We start from the raw sequence: 12,787 nt of genomic DNA on the forward strand, positions 1-12,787 counted from the left end.
GTATCCATTCAAGTCCACGACGACCGGCGGTATTCAGAACCGTAGTCGTAGAAGATCATTATCCGGCAAATTTTCGGGGCTAGAAAAACGTTTAAGTGATACCCACAAATGTCACTCGGCCGGGGGTTTTCTTTTCAGTCGTCGTTGCCGCCAGTGAAGCGTTAAGGTTTCTGCTGTCGTCGTCGGATGATGCGGGTTCACAAGCAGTTAATGGGTTGTTGTAAGGGAGTTGTAATTTGGGAACAAGCGATTATCTTGATTTCACCACACCAATTCGGTGGCAGGCAGCAGCCGGCGAGTTTTTTCTGTCGTTCTGTTCATTCAATTTATTGATAAAATGGAATTAGATTCGTTCTTTTATTCGGTTATGACGATTGTGCGTTGCGCAACTGTTGTTATTCCTTGAAAACAAAGCAGGCTGGTGTTCGGAAGAAATGCTGTTCAATCGTAGTCAGCCTTGCGTGAGTGATGGGAGACATCCGCAGGCAATCCAATAAATCATGGATGTTTGACAAGTTTGTTCGCAGAAGGGGCGGATTTCGAAGGAAAACATCTTCGAGAAGCGATACAGAGATGCATTGGCTTCAAACAGTAGCCGAAACTTCGTGTGTTCGTCTCAAATTTGGACAAATACTATCAACAAACGGAAAGGCATCAGCTCTTCTTATCAACATCCATTATGTCGGACGCTTGTATTAATTAACGTTCGCGGCAAGTTCTGTTTGTTGATCCGACGAAATCTCGTTAATGGACCACCAAGATTCGTCTGTCGCATCGTCTTCCCCGCATCTCCATCAGCAGTCTCCAACGCTAGCACAAAACTGCGCGGTGATCGTGTTTATTGTAAACACAATTAAGTGCAATTCAAGTGAACCGGGCGGTAGCTTTTGTCACCACATCAAATCAAATAGATTTGTTTGTACGCCGGTTCATTTCAATTCCACATCACGGCAGACGTGCACTGGCAAGATGTCGATTGAATACCGGATGAAATAAAACACGTTGAAAACTTTCTGTAAAATAATATCCAACGACAAAAGTAAGAATTGCACTCAATTCCTAAATTGAGTGAATATCTAATCTGGTTCTATACGAACCACTTATTTTTCCCAGACATGAAAGTATGAAAATCTAGTTTTCGCAAAGATCCGGCCACTGCAAAGTCGCATCGATGAGCCTTCAATACACTGTCAATACATGGCAATATAGCTCAAGCGATCCACACAAGAAGCTACCGACAGGCATGGAGCTGTTTGAAAGAATAAATTATTAGATTCAAAATCTCCCAACATCTCGGGTTCAGCTGGGGCGAACGGGATCCAAAAACAGTACAAACCTGCCGATCAGTGCCGCGCCGTGCGCTGTCTATTATCGGTGGCAGGCCGGATTAACATTGTGTGAGCACTTTTCAAAGTGTCATCAGTGTCAACATTCGTGTGCTGAAAGCTTTCATCGAGCGCGAGCATCCGATGAGCACCATCAGGATCAAAGGAGGCCGCCCCGGCTCGCTCGGGGCTGTCGACTCATAACGGCGCGCAGCTATCTCTTGGCCTGCTTTCAACGCATGCTAGGGCTGCTAGAGGTTGCTCGTTCTGTCACGCCGCCTCCGTTGTCGCTGATCGGTGAGAGCAGCTACTGACTTTACACCGCAGCGCCAGCAACCGGAGGCAGTAAACTGTGTTGCAATGACGACGTCGTCGTTAATATGTCGCGGCGCGGTCGTCGTAGGCAAGCTCTTTGCCTATTATTTAATGATGACAAATATTATTATTGGCTGTATTTAATCTGCTGTTTTTTTTTCGATTTGTGTTGATGCTTTTCGACGACTAAGTCAATTGCTCACTTAATCGGTCGATCGGCCGGATTGCTTGCCATGGGTGCGGACAATTTAATGGTGTTTGCTTAACTATGTACTGATCGATCACTGACTGGGGACAGATTCCATGGGAAATTTATTGGCATTCCACAGAAGCTCGTCAGCTAATCGGTAACACGGAGTGCAAATATTTAATCTGGAGCTTGAGGTTTTGTGTCATCCGATTAGTCTAGTAGTGCGGAGTGTGTGTACTTACAAATCCATGCTTATCACTAATGTTGTTGGTCAGTTTCAGCTTGTGAAACGACACCACTTTCTGCATCCACTGTTCACCCGTCGATGGCGAATCCGGATGGATGTACATCCGTTTCGGCATCTCCGGGTCCGCCTTGCCGGCGATCATCCATCGACTGAAAAAAAGGAAAAATGCAGAATGTTAGCGAATTTAACCACCTCAACTTTTGTCACATCAACAAATGTTCATATATTCATCTCTTTTTTTAAATAACGTGAAGAAATAGATTAGATAACGGAAACACTGGGTATAGAATAGTATGCTGGAACACTAGCTGATGAAAAATTATTCTCAAATGGGTTAAATTTAAGGATTATAATATTTTGGAAACCAACGAGAGCCCTTTGTTGACTCGTTTTCTTGTTCTGTGTTGCAGCATAATTTGTTGCATCAATTCTCATCAACACCTACTTTGAGATTGTAATAGACCCTTCAAGCGTATTAGAAATTGAAGATTTTTGAGAACGTTTGACAGTTCCAACAAAACATGATAAACGTTCCAGAAATTAGGAACAACGGAAGTTAAAAAGTAAATTGACGAGTACATAAGTAGTTGAACATGAAGTAAAGTATTTTAGACCTTTTCCTTAAATAAAATTATCATCTAAATTTCGCAGAAAAAGTGACAAAACACAAAAGACCGGTCGTTAAAATGGATTTAGATACTATACTAGCACAAATCCTTCATACCAGCTGCATTCGCTAAAGATGCATCCTCCAGGAATTGTGAATCAACTTTCTCCATGGTGGAGCAAAAATCGTCTTCATTACGGTACGATTTCGAGGAGATTTCATCAGCAACAATATTGTCTGCAACTTGTCAAAAAATAAAATCTTATAATAACAATTAGATTCTCAAGAAAGCTCATACACGATTATTTTGAATCGCTTAACATAGAACTGTTCAACAAGGGTATAACGATAGCCAGCATCATTTCACTAATAACATCGAGGAAGTCATGTAAGGCTTATTAACCTCGAACATTTTCGGATTTGCACAAGAAGCAGAAGAAAATTTGGAGCTGCTGAAGTCAATAGCAACCGATTATTAAGAGATGATTTCCCAACTGAAGGAATTTTTTGAGTCTTCATGTTCTAGGAGCGATCAAATACACTTTTACAAAAGCGAGGTCAACCCAAAGGATTGTGGATGAATTTGGTGCAAACGGGGAAGGGTCGTTTGGTCGAAGCCATTCAGTCGAATACCGTTAGGCCGAAGACCACTAGACCGAGAGTAGTAATACCCCGATTTTATCACAATTTTGGGGTGGTTAAATAGAAAATGTGACAAAATCGGAAAATTTTCAATTTCAAGTTTTGAATTTGTTTCACAAATATGAATCAGTTTATGTCTTGGAAAAGCAAAATATGTGAACGGAACTCGTAATTACTTGTCAAAAAGGCTTTAAAAATATATGACAGGTACTCAGAAATGATTCATAATAAACCACAGGCGTTGAAAGTTATTACATGAAAATCATTGTTGCTTGTGGTATTATTAACAAGAATAAAAACGTCTAAAATTTTCAAATTTTTTGGGGTGACAAAATCGGATCGAAAACGTGATAAAATCGGGGGTAAACAAAATCGGGTCAATACTGTAGTAGAATATACAATTCAGCCAAACAAAACATTGAGCATGAGCATGATTGACCGCCCACGGTTGCTACTTCGTTATTGCCAGGTCTGCTGTAATTACACAGAGAGCCAACAGCTGATATTTGGGACTAACATCATCCTCAATGTGTAAAAACTAGAGACCAAAATTAAGCAATACCGGCGCCGGCCGTGTCCGAATGCAAGTCAATTGAGGAATAGGTAGGAAAATGTTTACATGATACTCGCTTTAATGGATGCCGACGAGTCATCTGCACTCCCACGAGAAATCACTGGGATATTGGATATAGGGATAGGGAGTGTAGCTATTTTCGTTTTGGTAAACGGTATGCCGTGTTTAACGTGTAGTTAGTTTGAACGTTCAAAGCAGAGCAAAACAACGCGAATCTCGACATCGTTCTGCATCCTTGAAACACGTTCGATTACGCACCAATTATTTTATTTTAAACCGCACACAGCAGAACAAAATATCGTTGACCTCGAGTTTGTTCTTCACTTTTTTATCCTCATTCACTCGAGGCAGAACAAAATAACGCGTATCTCAAGATCGTTCTGCGCTTCCAAAACACGTTCCATCGCGCACTTATTTGTTTTTCGACCGCAAACATAATAATGCGGATCGTTCTGCGCTTCATATGAGTTCGACTGCACAAGGCAGAACAAAATAACGTGGATCTCGAGATCGCTCTGCCCTTCCAAAACACGTACGATCGCGCATTTTTTTTTTCGACCGCACGGGCAGAATAAAATAATACATATCACTTCCAAACACGTTCGATCGCACACTATTCATTTTTTCCGTCTTTCGTCTTTTCGTCTAGTTGTTTTCTTTTCGACCGCACAAGGCAGACACATTACATGGATTTCGAGATGGTTATGCGTTTGCAAACAGTTTCGATCGGTTCAAAGAGAAAAAAATGTTAAACGATAGAAATAATACATCAAACAGCTTTAGGCAATAAAGAAATATGAAATTCGAGGAGGAATACTACGCAATGAAAAGTTCTTAGTTTCTAATACTTTGCAGTATTGTCTTTGCTTAGATGTTAAGACCTTCATAAATATATATTTTTTTAAAAACCCCTAATTACAGTAAAATCAAGCTTTGTTTCAGATCGATAATACGATTACATTAGAATAAACTTGTAGCTCAAATTAACAAATGAGTTATGATATTTGTCACACTGTCAAACAGAAACAACCAATTTTTGAAATAAGAAAAAAGTCGAGTCGAGTACGAGACACTGAAGGCGACCTTACTGTTGAGGTTGAAATACGTATTTGTCAAGGTACAATTAAGTGGTGGAATTAAATGGGATTGTACAAACTCGTGTTATAAAAAGGCAATTTTTGAATTTATTTACCAAAATTAGACAGACCTAACCTGCCGTCATATGCATATCTGCCCAATGTTTACTGTGATTCCTTTGTACATGGGACAATCATGCGTATAACAGCAGTAGCTGAATCAAATGAATATTTTATATTTGAATAAAATTTTGGTTTAACAACAAATATGCAAACTTTTAACGACAGTCACCTCCTTCAAAGTGCTCGTTCTCAGTAAAGCGTTGACTAAATTTGATGACCCCGGATTTTTCTCAAAGAGGATTAGTAGCGCTTTCTTTTGACATAGGTACCGCCCCGCTAGACCCCTCCCCGCGTTCATGAGTATCGAAATGTCTGTGTTTTTTCCTTATTTTTTCCTATGATTGCCAAATTTCTTCAGTAATCAAGTGCAATAAAGTTCTGACGTCATCAAATAAAGTAGATACATTAAATATATCAAGTAGAAGTTCCAAGTTATTTGATAACTGTAATTACCGATATTAAAAACCATATCCCTGATCTAAGATTTATGGTCATATTTCTTAAAATCTGATCACGAAATAAACCAGACAGGAGGGAAAAATATCACAAAAAACTGTAGACATATATGATATCAATTTTATGTATTCAAGATACTAATTTGGAACATTCCAGTTCATCCAAAATATCCGTGGGTTCAGGTCTTGAATTCTACCATAGAAGCGAAAAGTAATGTGCACATAAAAATACTCAGAGTACATCCTACTCAGTTCAAAGATATCAAATGACTCATGGGAAATTTTTCTGCGTGTCCCATAGTGACATTCTAGAATGCGCGAAATGTTCTGAAGTTCAGCTCGTAAGACCTACGTTACAACGGCCTCGAAAATGTTTTCGGCAGCTATCAAAACCTTTCCCAACAGATCCTTGGATACCTGCCAAGAAACGTTATACCGATCTTTCTGCACTTCAGTACACTGCAGGTCATCCAAAATGTTCTTGAGTTCAGGTCGTCAGATCTACAATCAAGTAGAAGCGCAATGCTTGTTTCAAATCAAGCTCAGGTCATCCTGCCCAGTTCAAAGAAATCAAATGACATATTGGAAATTTTGCTACGTGCCCCATAATAACATTCTAGTATGCGCGAAATGTTCTGAAGTTCAGCTCGTAAGACCTACGCTACAACGGCCTAGAAAATGCTTTCGGCAGCTATCAAAAACCTTCCCAACAGATCCTTGGATACCTGCCAAGAAACGTTATACCGATCTATCTTCATTTCAGTATACTGGAAGCCATCCAAAACATTCTTGAGTTCAGGTCGTCAGATCTACATTCAAGTAGAAGCGCAATGCTTGTTTCAAATCAAGCTCAGGTAATCCTGCCCAGTTCAAAGAAATCAAATGACTTATTGGAAATTTCGCTGCGTGCCCCATAATGCCATTCTAGAATGCGCGAAATGTTCTGAAAAACAGCTCGTAAGACTTACGCAACAATGGCCTCCAAAATGTTTTCGACAGCTATCAAAACCCTTCCTAACAGATCCTTGGGTCTCCAATGTCTACCTGCTCCTTAATGACATTTCAAAATGCGCAAAATGTTCTAAAGTTCGGCTCGTAAGACCTACGCAACAACGGCCTCCAAAATGTTTTCGACAGCTATCAGAACCCTTCCCAACAGATCGTTGGATACCTCCCAAGAAATGTTACACGATTTTTCTGCATTTCAATACACTGAACACCATCAAAAACGTTCTTGAGTTCAGGTCGATATGGAGCACGCAGAAACATTTGCAATAGGTCATTTGATTTCTTTGAACTGGGCAGGATGACCTGAGCTTGATTTGAAACAAGCATTGTGCTTCTACTTGATTGTAGATCTGACGACCTGAACTCAAGAACGTTTTGGATGGCTTTGAGTGTATTGAAATACAGAAAGATTAGTATAACGTTTCTTGGCAGGTATCCAAGGATCTGTTGGGAAGGTTTTTGATAGCTGCCGAGAACATTATCGAGACCGTTGTAGCGTAGGTCTTACTAGCCGAACTTCAGAACATTTCGTTCATTCTAGAATGTCATTATGGGGCACGCAGCAAAATTTCCAATAAGTCATTTGATTTTTTTGAACTGGGCAGGATGACCTGAGCTTGATATGAAACAACCATTGCGCTTCTACTTGACTGTAGATCTGACGACCCGAACTCAAGAACCTTTTGGATGACCTGGAGTGTACTGAAGTACAGAAAGATCGGTATAACGTTTCTTGGCTGGTATCCAAGGATCTGTTGGGAAAGGTTTTGATAGCTGCCGAAAACATTTTCGAGGCCGTTGTTGCGTAGGTCTTACGAGCTGAACTTCAGAACATTTCGCGCATTCTAGAATGGCATTCTGGGGCACGCAGAAAATATTTCAATAAGTCATTTGATTTCTTTGAACTGTGCCGGATGACTTGAGCTTGATTTGAAACAACCATTGCGCTTCTACTTGATTGTAGATCTGACGACCTGAACTCAAGAACGTTTTGGATGGCCTCCAGTATATTGAAATGCAGAAAGATCGGTATCACGTTCTTGGCAGGTATCCAAGGATCTGTTGGGAAAGGTTTTGATAGCTGCCGAAAACATTTTCGAGGCCGTTGTAACGTAGGTCTTATGAGCTAAACTTCAGAACATTTCGCGCATTCTAGAATGTCACTATGAGACACGCAGAAAAATTTCTCATGAGTCATTTGATATTTTTGAACTGAGTAGGATGTGCTCTGAGTATTTTTATGTGCACATTACTTTTCACTTCTATGGTAGAATTCAAGACCTGAACTCACGGATATTTTGGATGACCTGGAATGTTCCAAAATAGTATCTTCAATACATAAAATTGATTCCACATATGTCTACAGTTTTTTGTGATATTTTTCCCTCCTGTCTGGTTTATTTCGTGATCAGATTTTAAGATTTTAAGAAATATGACCATAAATCTTAGATCAGGGATATGGCTTTCAATATCGGTAATTACAGTTATCAGATAACTTGGAAACGTTCAAAATCACTTCTACCTGATATATTTAATGTATCTACTGTCTGGTTTATTTCGCAGATTTTAAGAAATATGACCATAAATCTTAGATCAGGGATATGGCTTTCAATATTGGTAATTACAGTTATCAGATAACTTGGAAACGTTCAAAATCACTTCTACCTGATATATTTAATGTATGACGCCAGAACTTTATTGCACTTAATAACTGAAGAAATTTGCCCATCATAGCAAAAAATAAGGAAAAACACAGACATTTTTGATACTCATGAACGCGGGGAGGGGTCTAGCGGGGGGACACCTATGTAAAAAAAAAGCTCTACTAATCCCCTTTGAGAAAAGTCCGGGGTTATGAAATTTGGTCAACGATTTACTGAGAACGACCACTTTAAAGGAGGTGACTGTCGTCCCGGCCTTTTGAAGGTTAACTTAATTTTGGTTAATTAATTTTACACACTGGAATATTTCTAAACAAAAGGCCATTGTCATAATACACGAGCTATAACAAATAAAGTCCTAAGCAAAACAATATATAGTCGATATTTCCTAGATCTAGTGAAATTGAAAGTCAAATGCAGCTGTTGAAACAGTTGAGATATTTTCTCCCAGAGATTGTTTCTAAAACAGGGTAATTTGGGGTAACAATAGTAATCATTATTTTATTATTATTTAATCAGACTAAGGCCGAAGTGGCCTGTGCGGTATATAAGAGTCTTCTCCATTCGGCTCGGTCCATGGCTACACGTCGCCAACCACGCAGTCTACGGAGGGTCCGCAAGTCATCTTCCACCTGATCGATCCACCTTGCCCGCTGCGCACCTCGCCTTCTTGTGCCCGTCGGATCGTTGTCGAGAACCATTTTCACCGGGTTACTGTCCGACATTCTGGCTACGTGCCCGGCCCATCGCAGTCGTCCGATTTTCGCGGTGTGAACGATGGATGGTTCTCCCAACAGCTGATGCAATTCGTGGTTCATTCGCCTCCTCCACGTACCGTCCGCCATCTGCACCCCACCATAGATGGTACGCAGCACTTTCCTTTCGAAAACTCCAAGTGCGCGTTGGTCCTCCACGAGCATCGTCCAGGTCTCGTGTCCGTAGAGGACTACCGGTCTAATTAGCGTTTTGTAGATTGTCAGTTTGGTACGGCGGCGAACTCTATTCGATCGGAGCGTCTTGCGGAGTCCAAAGTACGTACGATTTCCAGCCACTATGCGTCTCCGAATTTCTCTGCTGGTGTCATTTTCGGCAGTCACCAGTGAGCCCAAGTACACAAATTCTTCTACCACCTCGATTTCGTCACCACCGATGCAAACTCGCGGTGGGTGGCTCACATTGTCTTCTCTTGAACCTCTTCCTATCATGTACTTCGTCTTCGACGTGTTGATGACTAGTCCGATCCGCTTAGCTTCCCTCTTCAGTCTGATGTAGGCTTCCTCCATCTTCTCAAAGTTACGTGCCATAATATCTATGTCGTCAGCGAAACCAAATAGCTGGACGGACTTATTGAAAATTGTACCACTCGTGTTAATCCCTGCTCTTCGTATTACTCCTTCCAAAGCGATGTTGAATAGCAAACACGAAAGACCATCACCTTGCCGTAACCCTCTGCGGGTTTCGAAGGGACTCGAGAATGCCCCTGAAACTCGAACTACGCACATCACCCGATCCATCGTCGCTTTGATCAACCGTGTCAGTTTATCCGGAAAACCGTGTTCGTGCATTAGCTGCCATAGCTGGTCCCGATCGATTGTATCATATGCGGCTTTGAAGTCGATGAATAGATGATGTGTGGGCACGTTGTATTCGCGGCATTTCTGCAGTACTTGGCGAATGGCGAACACCTGGTCCGTGGTGGAGCGTTCGCCCATAAAACCCGCCTGGTACTGCCCCACGAACTCCCTTGCAGTTGGTGCTAGTCGACGGCATAAAATTTGGGAGAGTACCTTGTAGGCGGCGTTCAGCAATGTGATTGCGCGGTAGTTGCTACAATCCAGCTTATCGCCCTTTTTGTAGACACCTTCCATCCACTCCTGCGGCAAAACTTCCTCCTCCCAAATCTTGGTAATGACCCAGTGCAGCGCTTTAGCCAGTGCCTCACCACCGTGTTTAAATAGCTCTCCTGGTAGTTGGTCAACCCCAGGGGCTTTGTTGTTCTTCAGCCGGCCAATCTCCTCCTGGATTTCCTGGAGATCCGGAGCCGGTAGAATTATGTCCTGCGCGCCTTCTCCCAGGTCCATCACCATACCGCCATCTTCGTCTGCCACATCGCCATTCAGGTGTTCTTCGTAGTGCTGCCGCCACCTTTGGATCACCTCACGCTCGTTCGTAAGAAGGTTCCCGTTTATGTCCTTACACATATCAGGCTGTGGCACGTGGCCCTTACGTGAACGGTTTAACTTCTCATAGAACTTTCGTGTGTTATTAGCGCGGTACAGTTGCTCCGTTTCTTCACGGTCTCGATCTTCCTGCTGGCGCTTTTCCTCCGGAAAATCGAGTTTTGTCTGTTCCGCGCCTGTTTATATCGTGCCTCGTTCGCCCTCGTGCGGTGTTGCAGCAATCTCGCCCATGCTGCATTCTTCTCTTCCACTAACTGCTCACATTCGCCGTCATACCAGTCGTTTCTCTGATCCGGGGCACCGTGCCAAGTGCAGCGGTTGCGGTGCTACCAATGGCGGATCGAATATCTCTCCAGCCATCTTCAAGAGACGCTGCGCCTAGCTGCTCTTCCGTTGGAAGTGCCACTTCCAGCTGCTGCGCGTATTCTTGGGCTAGTCTACCATCTTGTAGCCGCCCAATGTTAAGCCGCGGCGTCCGACTTCGACGCGTGTTGTACACCGTCGAGAGTTTTGAGCGCAGACATACTGCAACGAGGTAGTGGTCGGATTCAATATTCGCACTGCGGTAAGTGCGGACGTTCGTGATGTCGGAGAAGAATTTACCGTCGATTAGAACGTGGTCGATTTGGTTTTCCGTTTCTTGGTTAGGTGATCTCCATGTGGCCTTGTGAATATTTTTGCGGGGAAAGAAGGTGCTTCGGACTACCATTCCGCGGGAGGCTGCGAAGTTTATGCATCGTTGGCCGTTGTCATTCGATACGATGTGCAGACTATCCGGTCCGATGACCGGTCTATACATTTCCTCCCTTCCTACCTGTGCGTTCATGTCACCGATGACGATTTTAACGTCTCGCAGTGGGCATCCATCGTATGTCTGCTCCAGCTGTGCGTAGAACGCTTCTTTCTCGTCGTCAGGGTCTCCCTTCGTGTGGGCAGTGCACGTTGATGATGCTATAGTTGAAGAAACGGCCTTTAATCCTCAGCTTGCACATCCTTGCGTTGATTGGCTGCCACCCAATCACGCGTTGGCGCATCTTACCCAGCACTATGAAGCCGGTTCCCAGCTCGTTGGTGGTGCCACAGCTTTGGTAGAAGGTAGCCGCTCGATGCCCGCTTTTCCACACTTTCTGTCCTGTCCAGCAAATCTCCTGCAGCGCCACGACGTCGAAGTTGCGGGGATGTAATTCATCGTAGATCATCCTGTCGCAACCTGCGAAACCTAGCGACTTGCAATTCCATGTTCCAAGCTTCCAATCGTGATCCTGTATTCGTCGCCTAGGTCTTTGCCGATTATATCGAGTCGCATTATCTCTTATATTGTTCGTAATGATTGGTTTTCTAGGCGGCTTATTGGGCCTGCGCAAACCTCCTGTCTCGTCGGAGGGCCGTCGTGTCAGGGCTGTTTAGCGTCCCACCTAACACCAGGACGAGGTCCTCCTTAAACACCTACTGATCTTCCTGTGTATCTAACTTTTGTTCGACTACAATATTAAGAAATTCTCTTTTCATAGGAACCATGGGAGTTGTTGATACTGAATAAATGAACAGTAAAACCGTTTAGTAAAACGTGAAAACAGATAGAAATGATATTTAATAAGTTATCTGGTAAGTTACCTGGAAGCAAATCTGGGATTGAACCCATGATTTTGACGTAAACTACGTCTAAGGGGAAGACTCGGATACAGGGTGGCAAATGAAAATTTCCAAATTCGAGACCGTCACGAAATCATGTAAGATTTCAAACGTTAATAGATCATTTATCTTTCAATGAATTTTCGAGATTTTATTATCAATCGAATCGGAAACTCTCCAGCAATTTTTTTAGGCCATTGGAACTATTGGTTATCAACATAAAAACATTGAAAATTCTAATTCTTTACCAACCCAGTAAAACATCAGAGTTTCGTTACGACCGCCGTCTAGTGCCGTTGGTTTTTGCGCTCTACTTTTGTGCGATGATTCGCACAAAAAGTACAACAATAGAACCAGAGCAATGAAACTCGTGACGGCCGGAGCGAAAAAAGTAAGATGCTGGACATGTTGATGTAAGTAAGAGGTGATCATTAAAATTGATTATCAACTGTAAACAAGGTTATCTTACTATTTAGGCAGCACCCCTTTAAAATAATACTTCAAAAGTCACACAACAGTCGTAGAAAAGAAAGGCATCATCACCACTGCGGAATAATAAATTAGGGGTTTTTAAATGAAAACTTTAAATTGTCATATCCAACAATTTTCATATATTGAGTTACGCTAATTTTGTTCGAAACACAAATGAATTAGTGTGCGATCGAACATGATTTGCGGAAAACTACACATTAAACGCGGCAAAACGTTTACCAAAACGAACCTCCCTACCTCTCGACCCCATATATCCAACA

The 12,787-nt window shown here is 42.4% G+C and overlaps 1 protein-coding gene across 5 annotated transcripts in view; it reads right to left on the reverse strand.

Annotated features, from left to right (window-relative positions):
- Positions 1 to 12,787, reverse strand: part of LOC134219428 (optomotor-blind protein) — a 428,474-nt gene that overhangs the window by 264,899 nt on the left and 150,788 nt on the right. For all 5 annotated transcript variants that reach the window (XR_009981559.1, XM_062698157.1, XM_062698161.1 and 2 more), the window contains one exon: positions 2,073 to 2,226. Coding sequence is in view for 4 of the 5 variants with exons in the window: in XM_062698157.1 (XP_062554141.1) it covers positions 2,073 to 2,226 (154 nt within the window). In the remaining variant the exon portion in view is untranslated. The remainder of the gene's footprint in view (positions 1 to 2,072; positions 2,227 to 12,787) is intronic.

This window comes from Armigeres subalbatus, chromosome 3, assembly GCF_024139115.2.
Source record: "Armigeres subalbatus isolate Guangzhou_Male chromosome 3, GZ_Asu_2, whole genome shotgun sequence".
Classification (NCBI taxonomy): domain Eukaryota; kingdom Metazoa; phylum Arthropoda; class Insecta; order Diptera; family Culicidae; genus Armigeres; species Armigeres subalbatus.